The sequence below is a fragment of the Olea europaea genome, chromosome 18, assembly GCF_002742605.1.
Source record: "Olea europaea var. sylvestris chromosome 18, O_europaea_v1, whole genome shotgun sequence".
In the NCBI taxonomy this organism is placed as follows: Eukaryota; Viridiplantae; Streptophyta; class Magnoliopsida; order Lamiales; family Oleaceae; genus Olea; species Olea europaea.
In genome coordinates, this window is record NC_036254.1 from 22,265,551 (window position 1) to 22,290,847 (window position 25,297).

The 25,297-nt window shown below is 33.2% G+C and overlaps 3 protein-coding genes across 3 annotated transcripts; all 3 read right to left on the bottom strand.

Moving 5' to 3' along the window:
- Positions 1-4,374: 4,374 nt before the first annotated feature.
- LOC111366865 (putative receptor-like protein kinase At4g00960) lies at positions 4,375-5,250 on the bottom strand. Its single transcript, XM_022987552.1, has 4 exons — positions 5,126-5,250; positions 4,868-5,033; positions 4,496-4,768; positions 4,375-4,428 (listed from the first exon to the last, which is right to left on the bottom strand). The coding sequence occupies exons 1-4, from the start codon at positions 5,248-5,250 to the stop codon at positions 4,375-4,377; spliced, it is 618 nt and encodes a 205-aa protein (XP_022843320.1).
- Positions 5,251-6,783: 1,533 nt separating this feature from the next.
- On the bottom strand, positions 6,784-7,284 carry LOC111366866 (receptor-like protein kinase ANXUR1). Its single transcript, XM_022987553.1, has one exon. The coding sequence runs from the start codon at positions 7,282-7,284 to the stop codon at positions 6,784-6,786; it is 501 nt and encodes a 166-aa protein (XP_022843321.1).
- Positions 7,285-9,844: 2,560 nt separating this feature from the next.
- LOC111366867 (putative receptor-like protein kinase At5g39000) lies at positions 9,845-11,644 on the bottom strand. Its single transcript, XM_022987555.1, has 3 exons — positions 11,315-11,644; positions 10,285-11,270; positions 9,845-10,202 (listed from the first exon to the last, which is right to left on the bottom strand). Exons 1-3 carry the CDS (start codon positions 11,642-11,644, stop codon positions 9,845-9,847), a joined length of 1,674 nt encoding a protein of 557 aa, XP_022843323.1.
- Between the last annotated feature and the right edge of the window lie 13,653 nt (positions 11,645-25,297).

The following is a 25,297-nucleotide window of genomic DNA, read 5'->3' on the forward strand; positions in this document are numbered from 1 at the left end:
TTCATTGTATTGCAACTTTTGGCATTATTATTATTGAGAGACTTTTATTGCTTTCTTCTTGTGTTCTTCAATTGGACAATCTACGAACTTATTAAGATTTAAATCTTGTGGCGATCAAATCAACCGGGTGAGATTTACATATTTTTGCGGAATCAAGAAGTCTGTACATCGTCGGCCATTCGGGTTGTTTGGTTCCAAATTTATTGAGTTTAATCCAAAACCTTGCTTTGACTTTCTTGGGTTGATTTTCAATCTTGATCGTGGGTTTGGTAGCGTTTGTCTACACGAGTTCACATTAGGTGGTCACAAATTATTTGGGTGACCATTAAATTGGTTAATCTGTGATCAATAAATAATATGTTACCAATAAAAAAGATAAATTGTGATCAAGAAATAATGTGTGACCTATGAAATTAATAATGTGACTATTATGACCTATAATATTTGTGATTTGTGATCGTATAAATTTTTTATTTGTGACTGATGAACAAATTGTGACCTACAAAATTTTTGAATTGTGACAATAAAATAATTTGTAACTTAATAAAATTCCAATTTGTGATAAAAAAAAATAATATGTAGCTAATTAAATTGTAAATCTGTGACCAAATTGCATGGATTTGTATTTAATTAATAAAATATATAATTAATTAATTAAATTATAATTAAATTTTAACGAATATCTAATTTTTGAAATTTGAAACTTTTATTCTCACTTTTGAAATGGGCAATAGTTATCATCTTACTTATGAAAATTTCTCAATAATTTTTACCACTACAGCACGTCTTGTCTTTGATAATTATTTATATGAAGATATTTTATTTTCATGATTTGAAATGAGGAAAAAATATTTTTCGTATTTTATATTTATCTATTTTTTAAAATATGATGAAAAATAAGTTCTTTTATGTCATTTCAACAAATTTTTGGACATAAAACTATTATCAATTATAGAATGTGCTAACTAATGAAAATTTTGAGGATAAAAAAAATGATATGAAAAATCTTTAGGGATATAAGCCCTTGTTTTAGCCCCATTTTAAGTGAAAGAATACATTTTTAAATAATGATTGATGGAGAATATGTGATTAAAAATTAAGGTAAAATTTTGAATTTGTGTGTAATATTATTTTATTGAAAAATGTGTAGTTAAAAATAAGTTTTGAAAAGAATGAATTTTTGGAAGAATGGGGGCTCAAACAAGGGCTAAGTGTTATAATGAGTAAAGATTAAGAACCTTAAGTATAACTAGGAATGGGGGCAAAAAAATCGAGAAATCGATCAAACCAATCAAATCAAACTGGTTGAGGTCGGTTTGATACATGTAATTGATTTAGTTTGATTTTTTTATTAAATAAAGTGGGTCGGTTCAGCCATGATTTAAAACCTCAAATAGCTGGTTAATCGAACTGGCCTAACCCTCTTACATGTTTACCTTTTTATAACAAAGATAAAAATTAAAATATAATTCATAATCTTATAATTATATCTCAATTTCTTCCAATCTATGTGTCGCTAGTAAGTAATAGTACTGAAAATTTCCTTTCACAATTTCATTATATTATACTTAGTCTTTTTCCTTACTCAGTCAATCAAGTTACATAATGTATAAAAAAGAACAAAATTCTTAAATTTTTTGGTCGATCTGTCTCTATTAACTTGATTTTATTTGTTAGTCAATGGTTCTTGTAAAATAAAATTATTCGATTATTTTAGTTCTTATAATCTAAGTGGACACAAAATTAAAAAAAAAATCAATTTGGACGATAAGTCCAAATCGGCTAATCGAAACTGAACCATATTGGTTTAGTACAGTTAGATTTAAGAGTTAGAGTAAATTGGTTTGGGTCAAAATTCACCCAAACCAATTTGATTTTGGTTTCAAGTTTGAATCAAAATCGACTCAAACCAAACGGCTTCTAGGCCTAAGTATAACTAATATGTGGTGCAAGAAATAAAAATTATAGTGCATATAATATAAAAAGAAAAAAAAGTTATTCCTCTTCTACCCTGCTCCACACTAGGGGTAAATGCTGTTCAGTTTGAATAGTTTGTGCTATATTTTCAACTCAAATTATTTTAAGTGGTTTGAAATTTTTTCAAACCAAACCAAACCATTTTATTTTTCGAACCAAACCACCATAATTTGCGGTTTGATTCAGTTTTAATTCACGATTTACCTATCAATTTTATAGTAATATATTTAACATAAGTTAACATATAAGTTTAAATGATAACTAATAATGTTAAATGTTAAATTACATTCATATTTACCATAAAACTCATGAATAAATTATTTTTAAAGATAATTGCTGAAAGATGTTAATAGAACAAATATATCTTTCTTCATTTTTATTTACATTTTCTTGTTTGACATTCCTATTGTCATATAGCGATTGGTAAAAATAGAGTTACGTTCTACTATTATAATTTGGTTAAAATTCATTTCATCTTGCTAGTGAGATGTTAAATAAGGATTGAACGAGATATATTTAGATGTACAAAGATTGATAGAGTTTAGGTTTATTAAGAATTGATGAATTTCATTCTCTAACTACTTTATGAAAGTAGAAGGTAGTAGTACTAGTTAAAGAACTTTAACATTTTCACATAATGAACACGATCCGTCCTTTCGTTCTTTTCAAACCATAAATAAATTCATTAATCATCAAAGCATACAAACAATTATTTTTCTATCCAAATCACAATTCACAAGTATATAATAATTTAAAAAACAACAAATAAAAGAAAGAACAATGAAAAAATAGTTTGAATGAGAGTCTCAGACTTGCCGAAAGAGAAGAGAGAGATGCAATTCAAGTAGAAATTAGCATACTAATAGGCAAAGGTGACTGGCAATTCGTTCAGTAGTGGCAGACAAGTGTCAAATGTTAAGGAAATGAGAATTTATGCTAGGGCTTCAGAAACTTTGGAGGAGATTTGTTGACATAGTTTTGTTAAATTATAATTTGGATTGTTGAATATATATATATATATATATATATATATATATATATATATATTATTTCATATGATTTTGAAATAATTTTAGTTTAGTTTAGATATTATGTGAGAATATGCTTTGTGAACTTGTTAAACTATAAGCCAATAATGATGAAACTAATTTATTTTCTATGATTATTTCAATAGACTGGTTGTAATTTGTATTGCTAAATTGATATTTTTTTTCTAAAAAGTGAAAACTGTAAAATTTTTAAGTTAATAAAATTAATGTTTTAATTAAAAAAATATTAAAACGGTTCGGTTCGATTTTGTGCGATTTTTGAAAATCAAAACTTAAACCAAACTATTTTGAAACGGTTTGGTTTGGTTTAAGGGAAATAAGACCACGGGTCCACGTAGACCCAAATCAACGGTTTCAGCTTAAGGATTTCGGTTCGATTTGATTTTTTGTACAGCCTTACTCCACACAAACCCAAAACACCACTGCCACTCGCCATTGCCCCCTTTAGTAGTTGAAAATACAAATGTATGTATAAACTGTTGAGTGTTAAGTAGCACCATTTAGAGCACGTGAACATTTGAAATCTTTCATGAGTGAAACATCTCTCGTATTCTTTAATTTTTCGCACGATTATTACTTATTTTGTGATTATTATGTGTTTACGGAATTGAATAGTATTTTCGGCTCAAATCAAAACCCCTAATTCAGGGTGTTAATGAGAGACTGATAATAATATTATCCTTTGTCGTTACAAATTTTTGTTGTTACATATTAACAAAAGACCATGTTAATAGTACAGCTATAGGTCGTGGATTAGGTTCAACAAAGCTTAATTTATAAGGAGGATGAAGGAATGAAAAAGAAAGGTATGCCTCTATATATGCCTCTATATTTAAAGTAGTCATTAAATTTCTTCAATTCATTTTTGAAATTAAATAAAGATTACTTTCACATCCCTCTTGCCGGACACGACTAATTTACTTGCTGTATATTATTGCACCATTCTTTTTATGTATGTTCTTTTTACATGGGTTCTTTTTTCTTTTTTAGTTCTCAAAATTTTTTCTCTTTTATATTTATTGTAATAATGTGTCGTTTTTCACTATAATGGCTACTTAAATGACTTGATATTCCTTAATTTTCATTCATACTCAATTTTAAATGCAATCTTACCATTTGTTACAAATGAGCTCGAAATGTCTATCCGATGAAAATTGTATAATAAAAAACAATTTAGTAAAGTAAAAGACAAATAGTCTTATCATTCAAATGTAGGACTTCAATGTCATTACAACTGTTCAAATTCAAAGAAAGGATGCAAATGAGAACTATTACTAACGTATTTATATGATTTACATACAAAAAACTACTATATGGGTTGTGTATAGCATGCAAACATAAAATAGCTTCATAAGATTAATGATGTTTCTTTGTTGACAATCATATGAAAGACACCTTCAAACTGAACCAAAAAGGCTACAGTCATGTGGACATGCTGTCTATCGACACTCTAACTCTGTAATAGTTACCTCATTGGTAGCGTTGATGTGAGTGCTCATCTTCGAACTAGAATATGTTTCTTTTTTAACATATGCACGAGGTGGTAATGGTTGTGGCAACGACGGAACTTCTCCTTCCAACATCCCTAGCACTGATTGCATTGTTGGTCGATCACCAGGTAGATCTTGGACACATAAAAGTCCAACTTGTATACATCTTAGTGCTTCATCTGCTAGAAACTCATCCTTCATTGATTTATCTAAAAATTCTAAGGCTTTTCCTTCGTTCCACATCTTCCAGACCTGAACAGATACCATATATATACAACTCATTTCTTAGCGTATATATTTGGTGACATCAAGTATTAGAAGGATAATCTTTAAGTTATTTCCTTTACTTACACGCTTAAGAGGGTCAAGAGCACTATAATCTTCACACTCCTGAGGGCTACAAAAACTATAGCTTCTTCTTCCATGCAGAATCTCTAGGACAACAACTCCAAAACTAAACACGTTTGACTTAACTAAGACTATACCATGAATGGTATATTCTGGAGACATATAACCACTGCATGCCAATATTGGATAAATTACACAAATTGGTGTGCTACTTTAGATGGAGGTAGAGTTAAAAGCACGCGTGTTTGTCTTGATACTTACTATGTCCCAACAATCCTCGAGGTTGTCATTTCAGCTTGATGTTCTTCTAAAGTACAATCCAAACCGAAATTCGAAATTTTAGGGTTCATCTCTTTGTCAAGTAAAATATTGCTTACTTGGTTCATCTCTTTGTCAAGTAAAATATTGCTTACTTTGATATCTCTATGAATAATTCTCAATCTTGAATCTTAATGAAGATGAAGAATTCCACGAGCAATATCAATAACAATTTTGAAATGTATGGTCCATCCAAGTTTATGTCTTGTTTCACCTGTCTCATTTCATGTCAAGTTAGCTCATATATGTTTATTAGTATTTAATTAGTGCAGAAGAAAATTATATTCCAGAATCTAAAGTGTAGTCTTAGAAAAATGAGAGGATGACTGGAATCTAACCAAATAGGTAAGCATCTAGAGATTTGTTCTCCATGAACTCATATACAAGTATCCATTCTTCTCTATGAATGCGATCTCCAAGTAGTTTAATGAGGTTTGGATGCTGAAGTTTGGAAAGCAAAAGGACTTCATTTTTAAATTTAGTAAAGCCTTGGCAGCTATTCGATGCCTTCCTTTTAACAGCTACTTCCTGTCCTGTAGATAACAAACCTTATACCAATAGAATAGCAATAGCAGAAAGATTGAACTTCAAATCACCATCCAAATTTCCAAGCAAAACAAGGTAAAGCAAACCTGACCCTATAAACAGTACCAAATCTTCCTTCTCCAATCTTATTTGGTCGCGAAAAGTAATTAGTTGCAGCTGCAATTGTAGCCAGATCAAATCTATGCGATGCAACTTCCTCTCCAAAATATGCTGCAAGATAATTCCATTATTCACTGTGAGACTTAAATTGGATTGAACCTAGTGCAATTCAAATAAGTTTGCTCGAGCTTGTCCGTTCTAATTATCAAAGGAACCAAGCTTGACTTGTTCACTTACAGTGACAAACCAGCCTCAATCAAGATCTTAAGTTATAAGCTATTTTACATACAATGTTTATTACTTGAAAAATTTCAGAAGACATAAATATGTGTATTGACAACAATTGTTTCACAACTAAAACAACAAACAAATACTACGTTTTTCTTCCAATAATTTTGGGATCGTACGTATCCTTTTCAGGCTATCCTTTTCATTTCTAGACTTACTGAAACATCAAAAAATGAGAAGCATTTTGATAATAATATTTGAGACTTTGCGTTCACGCAAACACACAGATAGAACTTACATGAGATAGATGTCTCAAACAAGCCTAAGATTAATTTCTAGCTTGGCTGCTCCAATTATAAATGATTCTGTGTAAGGTTCATCATAATAAATCCACAAGGTAGACAGGTAACAGAACGTAAGACAAGAATATGTAATATATAAAACTGCATCTTTCTTCTTATTGAGCTTAGGGTGAGTTGATGAGACAACCATTTGAAATCACTTCCAATTACGAGGTTGTTATCTAATTTGTATACAGTCATTACAATACCTGGTATTGATAAATGGTTTTTCTTTATTTTGTTTGCCCTTTTCCATAATGCGTTCCATGGCCAAAATCGTGGTAGCTTATAAGCAATTTTGTTTCTCTTAAACACTTGTGCTCCTCTGCCTGATGGCTCAGCATTCTGAACCATTTTGCTTCTTTCAGTCAGAGAGAGTGGCCTATTCTACTCATCCACAGAGGACATTTCTTTTATCTCTGTGCTAATTGAATGGAAAGTTTTCCCAGCACAAGGCACGACACTATCAGAACTCGTTATCTCTGGAGCAGAAGAGTTTGAACTTTCCTGCTGCTCCAGTGCAGACTCAAGTTGTACCACAACTTGAGCCATTGTAGGCCGTTTATTTGGTTCGTCATGCAAGCATCTTTTAGCAACTTCAAGAAATGTCATCAGGCTCTCTATTGATATTTGGCCCCTCAGACTTGGAGCAACAAGCTGATCAATTTCTCCTTTGCTGATGCAATCTTGAGCCCAAATGGCGAGGATCCTCTGCTTATCCTCTTCGACTCTTCGATCCAGTGCTGGTCTTTCACACAGTACTTCCAACAACACAACCCCAAAGGCATATGTGTCACTCTTCCTTCTCAATCTATGACTTCTGAAATAGTCTGGGTCAATATTGTTGGCGTGAGCTGTTAGAAATCTTTTTCTGGAAACATAAATCATATATAATTGTATCATTTTAAAGGAATAGAATTAGGCAATTATGTGTAGAATCAATTAATTAGCTACAGATTTGTGATTATCCAAAATTAGGAGTTTTTTTCCTATATAAACTCTTTAACCCACCTATTGACCGTATGAATGAAAATTACCTCTTGTGTGTATTGTGACATGGTATTAGAGCCCAGTAAGCTCCAACGAGCGATTCGATCCGATTAAGTCTCTAAAAATGAGCACACGAATTTCAAGATTGGTCTGCTCAAACGAGCTATGGATGTTACCTTCTCGGAGTCTGACACATTTTTTTCTGCAACATCCAATTCTCCTCTTCAGGGGGAGACAAGGGATGAAGAGTTGAATTGGTCGAAGTTTGAGTGGTCAAATAATACTGAGATAGAGACAGCTCCGATAGATATTGACTTAAGGAATGATATGACTCAAGATCCGGAACCAACTGTAGAAGCTGAACCAAACTCCACCGAACTAGAGCCCCCTTTCTCTTCAGTATCCGCAGGCCCATATCCTGAGAATATCTCTGAGGTCAGTACTCCTTCACATATAAGCAATTTAGATACTCCTGGTGGCTATAATTTACCTTTCAGGCATAATCGAGGCAAACCTCCAAGTAGATACTCTCCAGACATTGAAAAACGAAGATCAAGATATCCAGTTGCCAACTATGTATCCACCACGAAGTTATCTGATCCAATGAAAGCTTTTGTACATGTTCTCTCTTCTAATCATGTTCCAACAGGAATTCAGGATGCCTTATCAGATTCCAAATGGACTCAGGCAATAAAAGATGAGATGGAGGCACTAGTAAAGAATAACACGTGGATACTAGTTTCATTACCTGAAGGAAATAAGATAGTAGGATGCAGATGGATATTTTCCATCAAACACAAGGCAGATGGATCCATTGAGTGGTACAAAGTAAGGCTAGTCGCGAAGGGGTATACACAGACATATGGGATAGACTACCAAGAGACGTTTTCACCAGTTGCTAAACTAAACACTGTTAGAATACTATTGTCCCTCGCTGCTAATCTTGACTGGCCACTACATCAGCTTGATTTGAAGAATGCATTTCTTCATGGCGACCTCGAAGAAGAAGTCTATATGGACCTCCCTCCGGGCTATACAGGGTCTTCACAAAATGTCGTGTGTAAATTGCAGCGAGCATTATATGGCTTGAAGCAGTCACCTCGAGCATGGTTCGGACGATTTAGTGTGGCAATGAAGAAATATGGGTTCAAACAGAGTGACTCAGACCATACACTCTTTCTTAAGCATAATGGAGGCAAAGTAACTGCATTGATAGTGTATGTGGATGACATGATTATCACAGGGGATGATAAAGAAGAGATATCCAGAATTCAGAAACAGCTGGCGTCTGAGTTCGAGATAAAGAACTTGGGAGGCCTCAAGTATTTCCTGGGAATTGAAGTGGTTAGATGAAGACAAGGCATATTCCTATCCCAAAGAAAATATGTGCTAGACTTGTTGGCTGAGGTGTGGATGTTGGAATGTAAACCAGCAGATACTCCTATCACTCAAAACCTTAAGCTGAGTGAGTGTTCAGATCAAGTGCCAACGGATAAAGGGAGATATCAAAAATTAGTTGGCAAACTTATATACTTGTCTCATTCTCGTCCAGATATTGCCTATGCCGTAAGTGTAGTTAGCCAGTTTATGCATAGCCCTAGCAAAGACCACATGGATGCTGTGACTCGAATACTTCGATATCTAAAGTCCTCACCGGGGAGGAGACTGATGTTTTCAAAGAATGATCACTTGAAAGTTGATGGCTATACAGATGCAGATTGGGCGGGGAACATTTCAGATAGGAGGTCTACCTCAGGCTACTTCATGTTTGTAGGCGGTAATCTCGTTACATGGAGAAGTAAGAAGCAAAAAGTGGTATCATTATCGAGTACTGAAGAGGAGTTTCGTGGAATGGCAAAAGGACTTTGTGAACTCCTCTGGATCAAAAAATTGCTCACTGAACTTGGCTTTGCTCCTATTACTGAGATGGATCTATACTGTGACAACAAAGCTGCCATTGCCATATCTCATGACCCGGTTCAACATGATAGAACAAAACATGTGGAAATAGATCGACACTTCATCAAGGAAAACTTGGTAGCAAAGACAATTCGTTTCTCTTTTGTAAAGTCCAAGGATCAACTAGCAGACATACTCACAAAGGCAGTTTCAAGCTAGGACTTTCACAACTCACTTGACAAGTTAGGTATCAGAGACCTGTATGCATCAACTTGAGGGGGAGTGTTGGCGTGAGCTGTTAGAAATCTTTTTCTGGAAACATAAATCATATATAATTGTATCATTTTAAGGGAATAGAATTCGGTAACTATGTGTAGAATCAATTAATTAGCTATAGATTTGTGATTATCCAAAATTAGGAGTTTTTTTTCCTATATAAACTCTGTAACCCACCTATTGACCGTATGAATGAAAATTACCTCTTGTGTGTATTGTGACAAATATACCCATATGTTATTTTAACGTTAGTGCTGACATAGCTTTGCACCCGATTTCTCTTTCAAGCTTTGGCTAAACCCAAATCTGAAATCTTAGTCTCCAAATTTTCATCCAGCAAGATGTTTGAAGCCTTTATGTCATAGTGTATGATTCCTTGATCAGTGCCAGTGTGCAGGTAGTCTAATCCTCGGCCTACCCCTGTGCAGATCCTCAGTCGCTGCTTCCAAGAGAGAGAAGAGTGATAATCGCTATCTCCACTGAGTCCAGAGAGATGGTCAGCCAATGTGCCATTAGAAGCATATTCATAGAGAAGGATCATTTCTTGGCACTTGTTGCAGTGTCCGATTAAAGAAATGATATTAGTATGTTGGAGCTTCGAAAGGGTTTCGACCTCTGTCCAAAACTCGCGCGCCCCTTGCCTGGAATTGGATTTTAATCGTTTTATGGCTACAATCTTTTGCTCCTTACTAATAAATCCTCTGTATACTTTGCCAAATCCACCCCTCCCAAATAACAAGTGCATCATTGAAGTTCTCAGTAGCTGATTGGATCTCAGTAAGCAAAAAAGGACGATATAGTTTTTCAGTCAAGTTTGATGGTTTGTATCCAGAATTGGTACAGTTATCTTCCCAAATTTTTCGCAAATTATAAGTAATGATGTTGACTAGGGATATTATAATTACTGCACCAGTAGCAATTGCATTTCCATGACCAAAAAATGACTGTAAATTTAGCACTGTAGCGGATTTTGAAGATCGTCTGGGAGGGGAGGGGTTTGGACTTGCAAGACTGTTATCGTGGCTGCTCAACTTCAATATCTCCAATCCTCTGAAGAGTTCACTTACCAATTCATCATTTAACTGCAGGGAAATTGATATATCACGCCTGCCATCTTCTTTGTTTCCTTTCACCATCACCATATAGTCTCTGTGCAAATGGATTCCACTGACGACGCCAATATCAACATTAGTTTCTGCAATCATGTCATTTATGGAGACACTGAATACGCTGTTTCTAGTCTCTGCCATCTGAAGTCCTCTCTCGCATAAATGAAGCCCGAGCAAGTATCCGAATCCAACATCCATAGACGTTTTCCAGGTAAAATCTTTGATATTTTCATCAGGAACAATTGCCCATTTCCCAAACATGCCAGGATAAGGAATAGGGTCCCATCTGAAATTTAATCGCTCCATAATTTCAAGCACAATGCTGTTATCGATATAGAATCGAGATTTTTGGCCAACCACTCGGGCTCCAATATCATCATCATCATGAGAATAATCAAGATCACTAGGCATGGGTATTACCTCTATTCCATTTATAAAAGCATACGTTTTAGCAGATTGACTATGTTCAGGAGAGAAAATTATACTCAGGGGTTGATTCTGTTCTATATTCATGCAATACTCCTTAACCAAAAACTTCACACCGAGGGCATCAGCAGTTAGTGAAGTGCTAAAGTTTCTAAGGAGAGTTGAAAGCCCCAGCTTCGACAGTGAACAAATCCTTAAATTTTTTGAAACGTTGGTACTTGAAACGTGTAAGAGAATTGCTTGCGAGAGATTCGAGCTGTCTGGTAGGGAATGGGATCTGTTGAAACAAAATTATGGAAGGCAGTTGATGTGGTGGATGAGCCCTTTATCAATAGTGAGGAAGTAGATTTTGATTCTGTTATATCTCCAGTCCATTCTTTGTTATTGAAAGCGGTTGAAATGCCAGTTGAACCACAGTTAATAGCTATATCCAGCGTGAGGTAATTATCTGTGGAATGAACTGCTAAGGTGCAAAGTAGAGGATAAAGGAAGAAGAAGACAAGATTTTCCATTTGGTGTAAACAGAAGGGAGGGGATGCTGATGACATGTTTGGTGTAGAAATGGATGGTGTTAGGGAGGAAAAAATGCTCAATTTTTTTGCAGTCTTCTCTGCTAAAGAAAGGCAACAAGCAGTTTGTTTTGTCAAAGTCAATCATTTCCTGCAATTGCCTGGTAACTGTTGGGAATTTACTTAAACATACACAGCGGAATTTAACAAATTTCAATTCCCATTCAGGATTCAGCTTTGTATTTAGATAAAAACTGTGATGAGAAATATACCTTTTCTTTAATTTGCAAACTCCTTCGCGTTATTCCTTTCCAGCAGCTTGCATCTGCCCCCCATAGCTGTCCAATTGTCCAGCCTCCAATGAATCCACACAGAAAATATACTGCAACTGCTAGGGTTTTTCCTCTTGTGCCAGTAAGAATAATGAAAACCTTATGGACCTCAAACCCTAGTCACGTATTTATATAAACCCAAACGGGCTCGGTTCAATCCGGTCCATTATTTAATTAATCCATTTAATTAAACCCGATCCGTGAATTAATCAATCCAATTAATTAATTCGGGAATATAAATAACAAATCCAATTAATTAATTTATCCAACGATTGTTAAACTAATCAATTGGGAATTTGCAATCTTTCATTTCTCTTTTGTGTGCGACCCATTAGGTTCCCGACCACGATGCCTAACGACGTGAAATATTATTTTGATCTAATCAAAATTGATAAATTAAACACTCTTTAATTTATCAAAGATTCACACTCGTCGTCCCAGATTGACATCTAGCAATGTATCAGGGCAATACAGCTGACGGAAAATGTCACGTGGTATGACAAAACCAAAACTGTTCGTTTACCATGAAATTTTAATCCCTTCGTCAATATGATCCGATTAACTACTAGATAAGGAAGTGTGTCAATCTCGATTATCGATCATATCTTTCATTCTTCTATTAAGTCAATATGAGTCGAAAACTCCTTTTCGACTTATATGTACTCCTTGGCCAAGGATTTCATTATTGACTTAATTGAACGAAATGCAGATCACAATCTCTTACTATCTAAGAGTGACGAATCCTCTATTGATCATTCACAACCTTCATATGGTTCTTGACATACCCGAATGATGTCGTATTAGCGGCCCTTGGCAGATAAACATCCAACACCGTCAAAATATAACTGTCCTCATATAACGTACTATGATGACCTCAAGTTGTAGGACCAATTTCATTACCGAACGTTAGAGATTAACCACTGACACTCAGATAGTTATCCATGTGGAATCTCTTAGCGGGTCTCCAATGTTTTGTTCTATAACAAAACATCCACATGTTCATTTAAGTGTCATCACACTTTAGCTCGTGAGATCAGCTACTTACTTCATAAGTAAGAAGTGTCACACGTGATGGTCTATCTATATTAATGATATCCGTATCTCGTTATTACTTACGACCACGGTTTATTCAAGATCCAATTATATGTAATTTGTATCTCACAATCACAACTCCTTGTGATTAACAAATCACTTAAACTTGGATCTTCGGATTCTATTATTTAATATTATTTATCACAAAATTAATTTAAATAAATAATAGATCTCGCCAAAATTAAATGCATTAAACATATTAAAAGCTTTTACAACCTAAATCAATTGGATCTAGGGCATAACACTTGCAAACTCCCACTTGTACTAGATCCAATCACTCACGTATCTAATACCATAAGCATCCACATGACGATCATGTTTCTGTTGTGACAACGGCTTTGTCAGTGGATTTGCAATATTGTCATCTGTGGGAACTCGCTCTATCGTTACGTCATTTCTTTGTATAATCTCCCTGATGAGATGATATTGCCTTAGTACATGTTTGCATCGTTGATGAGACCTCGGTTCCTTCGCTGTGCGATGGCTCCATTGTTATCACAATACAAAGGTATGGGATCAACAATGCTAGGAACGACTCCAAGTTCATTGATGAACTTCTTGATCCAGACAGCTTCCTTCGCTACTTTAGAAGCAGCTATGTACTCAGCTTCTGTTATTGAATCAGCAGTTGTCTCCTGTTTGGAAATTTTCCAACTAACCGCTCCATTGTTGAGAGTAAACATATATCCTGACTGAGATTTGCTATCATCTTTGTCAGTTTGAAAGCTGGCATCAGTATACCCATGAATTTTCAGTTCATTTCCTCCATAGATCAAGAACACATCTTGAGTCCTTCTCAAGTACTTGAGAATGTTCTTAACCGCTATCTAGTATTTCTCACTAGGGTTTGCTTGAAACCTGCTCGTAACACTTAGAGCATATGAAACATCTGGTCTTGTACATAGCATCGCATACATGATAGATCCTATCGTCGAAGCATAAAGAATCTTATTCATGTGACTCCTTTCATCATGTGTTTTAGGACACATATCTTTTGAGAGGTAAATCCCATGCGACATGGGACATAATCCTCTTTTAGACTCTTCCATATTAAATCTTCTCAAAATTTTATCTATGTACGAAGATTGGGATAAGCCTAGTAATCTTTTAGATCTATCTCTATAGATCTTGATTCCCAAGATATACGCTGCTTCTCCCATATCTTTCATGGAGAAATTCTTTGACAACCATAATTTTACCGATTGAAGCGTTAGGATGTCGTTTCCCATTAATAATATGTCATCGACATATAATATCAGGAATACGACCGTGCTCCCACTTGTCTTCTTATAAACACACGGTTCATTTTCATTTTTGATAAAATCAAACCTTTTGATTGTTTCATCAAAACGAAGATTTCAGCTCCTAGAAGCTTGCTTTAATCCATAAATGGATCAATTTAGCTTACATACTTTGTTGGCTCCTTTGGATTCAAAACCTTCGGGCTGTGTCATGTACACCTCCACTTGTAAGTTTCCATTAAGGAAAACAGTTTTGACATCCATTTGCCATATCTCATAATCATAGTATGCAGCTATTGCAAGCAAAATCCGAATGAACTTTAGCATGGCTACAGGCGAAAAGGTTTCATCAAAGTCAACACCTTGTCTTTGTGTGTAACCCTTCGCTACTAGCCTTGCTCTGTATGTATGGACGTTTCCATCCACATCGAACTTTTTCTTGTAAACCCATTTACAACCTATCGGTTTTATCCCACATGGAAGGTCGACCAAGGTCCAAACCTTGTTCTCATACATTGAGTTCATTTCAGATTTCATGGCATCTTGCCATCTCTTCGAGTCAACACTTGACTTTGCTTCTGCGTAATTTGTAGGTTCATCATCCTCAACTAATAATACTTGATTAGTAATCGTGAATTCGTACCTTCTGGGAGGTCGAATGATCCTACTTGATTTACGCTGAGCTGGAGTGTCCTCAGGGTTCTCTACATCCTGATCAAGAGTCTGTCTATCAACAGGTGTAGGATCATACTCAGGTTCATCTAATTGGTCAACAGTATCTGTGGATTCTTGAATTTCTTCAAGTTCTAGTTTGCTCCCATTACCCTCTCCTAGAATAAACTCTTTCTCTAGGAATATGACATACCTTGAGATGAACACCTTCTTCTCAACGGGATTATAAAACTGATATCCAATTGTCTTTTTTGGATATCCCACAAATACACATTTGTCAGATTTAGCCTTAAGTTTATCTGATTCATTTCGCTTTACATAAGCGTCACAACCCCAAACTTTCATATGAGATAAGTTTTGTCTTTTTCCTCTCCATAGCTCGTATGGAGTTTTGTCGACCGATTTAAATGGACACGATTAAGTGTGTAGCACGCAGCAATTAGTGTATGACCCCAAAATGATTTTGGAATGTTTGCATGACTCATCATAGATCGCACCATGTCTAACAGAGTGCGATTCCTCCGTTCAGATACACCATTATGTTGCGGTGTATATGGCGGAGTCCACTGCGAGAGAATCTCATTCTCTTTAAGATAATCTAAAAATTCTCCCTTTAAATATTCTCCACCTCGATCTGATCTCAGCGTGAGTATATTTTTACCAGTTTGTTTCTCTACTTCAAGTTTGAATTCCTTGAACTTTTCAAGTGCTTCATGCTTGAATTTCATCAGATACACATAACCATATCTAGAATGATCATCAGTGAATGTGATGAAGTAAGAGAAACCACCTCTGGCAGTTATTGACATGGGTCCACATACATTAGTATGTATTAGTCCCAGCAGTTCTGTGGTTCTTTCTCCTTTTCCAGTAAAAGGGAACTTGGTCATATTGCCTAACAGACATGACTCGCATTTGTCAAATGATTCAAAATCAGTTGAATCCAAGTATCCATCTTTATGTAACTTGAAAATGCGTTTGTCGTTAATATGACCCAATCTGCAATGCCAGAGGTATGTATTATTTAGATTATCACTTTTATACCTTTTATTTTCTATATTCATAATAGATGACTCAGTATCAAGAATATAAATTCCATTTTGCAACACACCACAACCATAAAAGATTTCATCTTTATAAAACGAACAACGATTGTTCGTAACATTAATTGAAAAACCATTCATGTCCAAACACGAAATAGAAATAATGTTTTTAGTAATGGCTGGAACAAAATAGCAATTTTCTAATTCTAACACTAAGCCTGATGGTAGTGGTAAGAAGTATGTCCCTACAGCTAATGCAGCAACTCTTGCTCCATTTCCCATGCGCACGTCAACTTCTCTTTTCTGCAGTAGTCTACTTCTCTTTAGTCACTGCATATTTATACAAATATGAGATCCACATCCGGTATCTAATACCCAAGAAGTTAATGAAGTAGACATATTAACCTCGATAACAAAAATACCTGAAGTAGAAGTTTCAGAAGACTTCTTTCCCTTCAAGCTTGCGAGGTAAGCCTTGCAGTTCCTCTTCCAATGACCTTTCACTCTACAGTGATAGCATGGGTCATCAGATTTGGAATTGTCCTTGCCTGCTTTGTTATTGTCCTTAGAATTTTTGGATGTTTTCTTAAAACTTCCTTTGATTTTCCTCTTAGTTCCCTTGGAAAAATGAATAGCTAAGACATGCCTAGTGCTAGCTTTGACATTGGGCTCCACAGTTTTAAGCATATTAAGCAACTTAGGGAGTGTGCATTTGATCTTATTCATATTAAAGTTCATAATGAACTGTGAATAACTATCTGGTAGAGATTGCAGAACCAAGTCAATACTTAGTTCATGATCCATGATAAAACCCAGTGAACTCAGTTTTTCAATGAAACTAATCATCTTCAGCACATGAGCACTGACTGATGATCCCTCTTCCATTTTGCACCGGTATAGTTGTTTAGAGGTCTCATACCTCTCCACACGAGATTGTTCATCATACAACTCCTTGAGATGAAAAATCATAGTGTAAGCATCCATACACTCATGTTGCTTCTGCAACTCAGGTGACATAGCTGCAAGCATCACACATGCAACGGTGTTATTGCCATCACTGTGTTTGTTGTAAGCAGCCACCTCTTCCTGAGTGGAATTTTCGGTAGGCACCACAGGAAAGGACTGCTCAAGGATATATCCAATTTTCTCATGTTTGAGAATGATTCTCAAATTGCGGTGCCAATCGAGAAAATTTGGTCCGGTCAGTTTGTTGGCATCCAGTATGCCTCTCAAATTCATATGATTACTCATGATTCAAAAAACTGTAAATGACAAAAAACATAGAATTAATATGTATTATAATGCATATGCATAAATTCAATTTGGACTTTAATTAAACGTGCTCCCACTGTTTAAAATAAATTCATGACCCTCATACATAAATTATTTGAATCCATACTTGATTCCCAGTGGGCTGGGATCCCATTCGTTGTATCGAGATCTTGAGTGTACTCAACAAATCCTAATAAAACATTTGGGTAGATATTATTATCAATTGTATCTCCATACAACTCCCAAATCATTAAGCTGACAACTCTTTTGTCTTCACACATCTTATGTGTTAGCTTAACATGCCTCTAAAACTTATCTCCTTGAGTGTACTCAACAAAAAATAAATTTTAGTTAAGTCAAACCCATCATTCAGAAATATCAAATATTTCATAGTGTCAAATATATCCCTAATAGACCAGCCTTGAGTGTACTCAACAAGTTAAGGTCGATTTAGGATTCTCGTTTTTCACTATAATGATGGAAGGCATATAATACTAACTTAATATTTTTAACGAGGGATTTAACGTGCAATTGTCTCATCAAGTAATTATATATACATATATTTAAACATACATCTACTATGCGAATAAATAAATATATATATAAATAATAGTATGGATGATTATGAACTTGTTCTATTTAGTTTTCCCGAGTCAAAGGGAAAACTAGTTGGTCAATTCCTAAGAGATACATCATTGGATCAATACCAATACACCATCTCCATGGTGTCCACCTCTTCTTGCGCCTCCAATTAGCCGAACTTGCAACATGTATCCTATATTAGTTGGCACGCAGGCCTAAAAGAAATCGGACTCGCAGGCCCCATAATAATAACAATAATAATGGACTCGCAGGTCCAATATAATAAAGAGCTCGCAGGCCCATAACAACAATAATAACAACGGACTCACAGGTCCAAAACAATAGGAAGTAAATCAACCATTCAACACATCTATATGGTCGAGTTCATAATCATCCATAAACATTCATCACAAAAAAGTTTCCTGTGTATAATATTTAATATTATATGCAATGTCTCATAAATCTAGCAATTATAGTCGTCAAAACTAATTCAAAAATTTTGGGATCGAGATAATTAAACAATTAATTAATTAATTTAATGGACGGGCCTATTTAATTAAAATCAAATTTTAACTAAATCCCGAATTAGATTCCAACTCCAATTCCATAACTATTGGGCGAAGTAATTTAATCAAAATCGAATTTTAATTAATTATTAAATTAGAGTCATACTCTAAGTTTTTAATTTGCATTGGGAAGTGGTACTAATTGAAAACAAATTTTAATTAATATAATATTAGAGTCCAACTAATAAAATTTAATTAATATTTTAACTTAGGACAAAATTCCCAAACAACATAAAATTCAAATAAGGGTCAAAACTAAATATTTAAGTTAAAATCTAATTTTAACAAAAATATAAAGGTCGTCAAATTTTAAACATTTAATTTAATCAACAAGTAAAACAGTTCCTAACAAATACAAAGTTGGCTCTGATACCACTGTTGGGAATTTACTTAAACATGCACAGCGGAATTTAACAAATTTCAATTCTCATTCAGGATTCAACTTTGTATTTAGATAAAAATTGTGATGAGAAATGTACATTTTCTTTAATTTGCAAACTCCTTCGCGTTATTCCTTTCCAGCAGCTTGAATCTGCCACCCACAGCTGTCCAATTGTCCAGGTTCCAATGAAATCCACGCAGAGAATAGGCTGCAACTGCTAGGATTTTTCCTCTTGTGCCAACAAGAATAATGAAAACTTTATGGATCTCAAACCCTAGTCATGTATTTATATAAACCCAAACGGGCTCGGTCCGATCAGGTTCATTATTTAATTAATCCATTTAATTAAACCCGATCCGTGAATTAATCAATCCAATTAATTAATTCAGGAATATAAATAACAAATCCAATTAATTAATTTATCCAACGATTGTTAAACTAATCAATTGGGAATTTGCAATCTTTCAATTCTCTTTTGTGTGCGACACATTAGGTTCCCAACCAAGATGCCTAACGACGTGAAATATTATTTTGATCTAATCAAAATTGATAAATTAAACACTCTTTTAATTTATCAAAGATTCACACTCGTCGTCCCAGATTGACATCTAGCAATGTATCAGGGCAATACATGTGACGGAAAATGTCACGTGGTATGACAAAACCAAAACTGTTCGTTTACCATGAAATTTTAATCCCTTCGTCAATATGATCCGATTAACTACTAGATAAGGAAGTGTGTCAATCTCGATTATCGATCATATCTTTCATTCTTCTATTAAGTCAATATGAATTGAAAACTCCTTTTCGACTTATATGTACTCCTTGGCCAAGGATTTCGTTATTGACTTAATTGAACGAAATGCAGATCACAATCTCTTACTATCTAAGAGTGACGAATTCTCTATTGATCATTCACAACCTTCATATGGTTCTTGACATACCCGAATGATGTCGTATTAGCGGCCCTTGGCAGATAAACATCCAACATCGTCAAAATATAACTGTCCTCATATAACGTAGTATGATGACCTCAAGTTGTAGGACCAATTTCATTACCGAACGTTAGAGATTAACCACTGACACTCAAATAGTTATCCATGTGGAATCTCTTAGCGGGTCTCTAATGTTTTGTTCTATAACAAAACATCCACGTGTTCATTTAAGTGTCACCACACTTTAGCTCGTAAGATCAGCTACTTACTTCACAAGTAAGAAATACCACACGTGATGGTCTATCTGTATTAACGATATCCGTATCTCGTTATTACTTACGACCACGGTTTATTCAAGATCCAATTATATGTAATTTGTATCTTACAATCACAACTCCTTGTAATTAACAAATCACTTAAACTTGGATCTTCGAATTCTATTATTTAATATTATTTATCACAAAATTAATTTAAATAAATAATAGATCTCGCCAAAATTAAATGCATTAAACATATTAAAAGCGTTTATAACCTAAATTGATTGGATTTAGGGCATAACACTTACAATAACTTCAAAGATGATTGAGCAAATAACGAAGAAGACAAGTCATGGTCCTACACATTTTCCGCTCATAGATTTTTTATGCAAAAGGATGCTTTCATGTATACGTGCACAGATTTTTTTATGCAAGAGGATGCTTTCAGATTTACGGTTTTGTTATGCAATCAATTCACATAACAAGAAAAATGGAAAAAGAAGCTAAAAAATGAAAAGCTTTCGAAGATCGGCCTTTATTTTGTGAATACTATGATATGTATATTCTTGAAGTTCTTAACATTCCAACTCAATATGAAGATAAAAACAATGCTCAATTTCGTTCCACCCTATCCTTCCTTATTTAGAAAGTAATTGAGGTGGCATTTGTTTCTCATTTTTGTAAAAATAAGAATGAAAAATATAGTTATTATGGACCACACACAAGAGATAGAAATTCAAATTTGGTGACTTGATGTGATGGATAACGGTCATATTTTTCATTTTAATGAAGAAAGAATGAGAAATATACGGGGGCTGAATAAGTTATAAAAAGATTACCGAACTTAACGATAAAGTTTTTAGTGCTTATTATTTAGTTGACATACATATACTTAGTCATGTTTGGATTTCAATACGGATTAAAATCTATATTTTAATTTGAGTCAAAATCAACCATTAATTTTAATCACATATTTTATGGTCCACAACTTTTCAACCATACATTTCATCAAATTTTATTAAAATCTACTAAAAATCTGATTTTATTCCCCACCAAACAAGGGTGAATCTCAATTTTTAATAAATTTGTTAATTTTTAGTCCTTTTGGATGGTTTCTATACATTCTTACCTTTAATAGTATATTTATTTTAATAAAGATATACTTGTTGCATTATCCATTTGTACACTAAAGGGATCATTTACGCAAATTTTTTTTTATTCCCATTGGCAGCGTTGTTAACATTTTCCTACTTACTTTAAGTCCTTTTCATTGTTTTCAACTGTGATGATTCAGCACTTCTATTGTTGGTTTCATTTCATTGTAATAAAATAATTTAGTAATAAATTCAACAGAACCAACGGTACAAAATAAGACATCAATATGATTATCTTTAGACCAACGTTAAAATTTTTTTTTTTTTTTTTATCCATACTTCATAAGCGTGTACTAAAAGAAGTGAAAATGGTGTCCATTAACAGATTGTTTATTTAAAAATTTTTCGTATTATTTGACTTTTAAAAAATTCACTCTTATCCTCTCAATTGAACTTAAGTTGACAATTGAGCTTTTACTCTTACCACTTGAACTACAATTCGACCTCGACATTATCTAATTTTAGATGATTCTATTTTACCTTTTCATATTATGCTAACTGAAACTAAATTTGATTCTACCTTATGATTTTGGATGCTGTCATGTTATTTGTCCCAAATTGTTATAATTCACCTTTTATTCTCTAATGTTAATAAAAGCATTGATGCATTCATGAAAAGAATAAAGTTAAAAAATAAAAATCGCTCAATAAAAGTATTGCACGCTCTGAGGGCTACCCATTCGATACTTTTACAATATAACCCCTATTTGAGCCCTAATTTAGTAACACAATGTGTTTTAGGATAGTGATTTTTCTGGAGAATGCAAAATGAATTTGATTTACGTGTAAAATTATTTTGTGGGAAAATACGGTTGCAAATAAGTCTTAGAAAAATGGGTTTTTGAAAAAATAGGGGCCAAACATAGGTAAATAAAATTTCATATGAAAATTTGAATTAATCTATGATGATTAATAATTCCATAAATTATTTGAGCAAATTAAAATAATTAACCACAATTTATTTCTCATACAAAATTTCTATTTATTTACTTTTTAAGAAAAAAAAGTACTTTTTCTAGTAATACATCACCATGAGAAATCCACTTTTTGACATATATATTTTTATTAAAGTACACCATATAAATAGAAAATTATCAGGAGTTAATCTCTTCATAAATATTTGTATAGTCTTGTCATTCAGATTATTAATATTTAAGTATGTTAATTAAAAAAGGTTATTGATATTTCACAAAAATTTAAAAAAATCAAATAAAAGATAAAAATGTTAAGGGCTCACAAATTTCGTCAAATTAATTGTGTATTCACAGAGTTTGCCAATAACAAAAACGGAATTTTGACAATTAAAGTTGTCTTACTTTCAATAAATTTGGAATTGATTATATATACATATTAGAATGATTTTAATAGTTTAATACAGCGATTAATTTTTTTCTCCTAACAAATTTAAGAAAAAATAATTTTTTTCTCCTAAACAAATGCTGATGGAGACAATAATATTCCGAAATCTGTTGGGTTATGACAATTTTGTGACAATTGCAATACATTAAGAACAATTGAACATTGTTCTTATGTGGAATATCTATTATGTAATTATCAGATGGTAATCTAAAAATCTCCTTAAACAACTTTATTTTGCTTAAATTATTGCATTAATACGAATTCAATGACACTTTATTCCCAAATCCCATATATGGCCTAATCATACATGCTCAGATTATATTATTAGCATAATTAATTATAGTATTTGTATTTGTCATTTTAATATTGATAGATGGGTAAAATTGTCATTTTACTTGTCTAGATAATTTCGACGAGAAAAAAGTTGAGGATATAAAAGTAAAAGTGAGCAAATATTGAAAATATTTCTTGTAAATAAAATGTGATGCAGTTATAAAAAAAAAATGTTGTGTGAATATAATTAACCTTAGACTATTTAAACCTCTCCAATAAGCATTTTGATTATATGAAACCATAGCCCCTTTTGGCTTTCTTTCTTACCATTTTGCTTAGTTACAAGATTCACATGAATTGTTGTTCTATGCTTGACATAATTTATAATATAGATATGTTTATCTTCTGATCTAACACATTTTTTTTATACATTGAATTTTGTACACATTTATATGTCATTCTTACAAAAAGTTTTATTGGACAAAAATATATAACGTTTGTAATATATAAGTGGCCTTTATATTAAAGAAAAGAAAAGAAATTGTATATACTCGACTCGACATAGCTAAGTAAAAGATACATACAACTAAATTGTTGTTATGTGATATTTTATTAATATTATTACTTCTAAGGTTATTTATTAATTATTTGTTATGTTATATAATCATGATACATGCTAAAAATTGTAAAATAAATTTTAATTAAATTAACTTATATAATAAATGGAATATTGGCATTCAGAAATTGACCATTTATTTTAGGTGATGAGAGCTCCACCAGGCTTATGCCTGGGCTACTATTATTGACCCGGTGCGGCCCTCAAATTAGAGGCTTTCAATTGGTGGAGCCAATTGGAGAATGAGTTTTTACTTTTTACTATTACTTTCGTTACTGCCTTAGTTGAATTTTTCTGCTAAAATAAAATAAAATCAAATCAAATTTAGGTAAAAATAAAAAATAAAGATGAAAATTAAAATATAGTTTGCAAAGGAACTTTCAGATCTCCGAATTTGCTGCAAGAAGGAGCTTGATCACATACGTGTTTAGAGCTCAATATTGATTATGGCATTAAGTTATTAGGTATTTATCTTAATAATGTACATAAGCTTACTATTTTTATTTATTTATTTTATCTTTGCACGTTAAATTCAATAATTTTATATATCTCCGTCCAATATTCTCAACATAACATAATCACAATTTTTGGTATCTGAATAAGATGAAAAGACATACTTTACAATGAATAGGAGCATTTTTTACTAAGCTTAAGAAAAGTAATGTTTTGTGTCAAAAAATGTATTTATATATTAATTTTTTCTTATATTTTGTCGTTCAATTTGAAAATATCTTTTCCTCACCGTAATTAAGCGACTTACATATTTTCATTTTCATTAATAAACTATTACTTTATTTTAAAATTAAATTATTTACTCATAAGAAACCTTTAATCTCATCCAATTTTAGAATCCAAAAGATTCTAGTGTTCCATCTCTCTCTCTCTCTCTCTCTCTCTCTTAATGATTTAATCTTTTTTTTTTTCCCTCCTTCGCAAGAACAGACCAGGTCTTGTTACCAATAAATAAGAATAGGCTACCTGAATGATTTAAGCTACTCGATTAGATTCATCGTTGAATCCATCGAAAAATTCAATGCGTCTAAATTAATCCTGACCAGCTGCTTTTCAACACCTTCCTGCTTTGGAGAGTCGTATTGCTTCTTGGTGTCTGATTTTACCTTGTCACTCTTCAATATGCTGCATGTTAACCAACGCAATCCTCCTCCTTTACTAGAATTGAAAACCGGTTATAAAGACATAATGTGAATTTACTACCTTCATCTATCTGTTCTTCTCCTAGATCTTTCGGGAAATCAAAACTACTAAGGGTGTGTTTGATTACATTTATTTTCCATGGAAAATATCAGTTTTTCATCCAAATTTTTACTTTGAGTGTTTGATTGCTATTTTTTTTCATGGAAAATATTTTCCAACTTTTGAAAATATGCCTAATTTTCCTTGTTTTTAAGGAAAATATTTTCCTTGGATAGAGGTGGTTTTTATTTTCCACAAAAGATGGAAAATATTTTCTTTTTTAGGTAATATTTTCCATGTCAATCAAACACACCCTAAGTTTTTGTTGAAGCAGAATTTGACCTTACAAGATGTGTCTGTCTCTCTGCCTTTTTTTCTGAATTTACAAGATGTCTCTTATATATGTTTCCTTTGACTAAAACCTCGGGAAAGGAAAGAAGAAATGAAAAAATTATCAGAAGTAATAGCTTACACGTTGCGGAATGAACGCCACGTGGATGGCTTTTTTCATTTTTTTATTTTTTAGAACTACTACAAAGTAATATAAAAGGCTAACCAGCCGGATTCAAGAAATAATCAGGTTATCGAAAGTAAAATATAGTTGAAGAAAGTGATTACATTGCGAAAGCTTCAATTTCTACTAACGTTTTCTATTCTTGAGGTCAATCATAAATTAACGATACATCACATCAAGATTAGACGAAGATTTAGTCCCTTCTGTC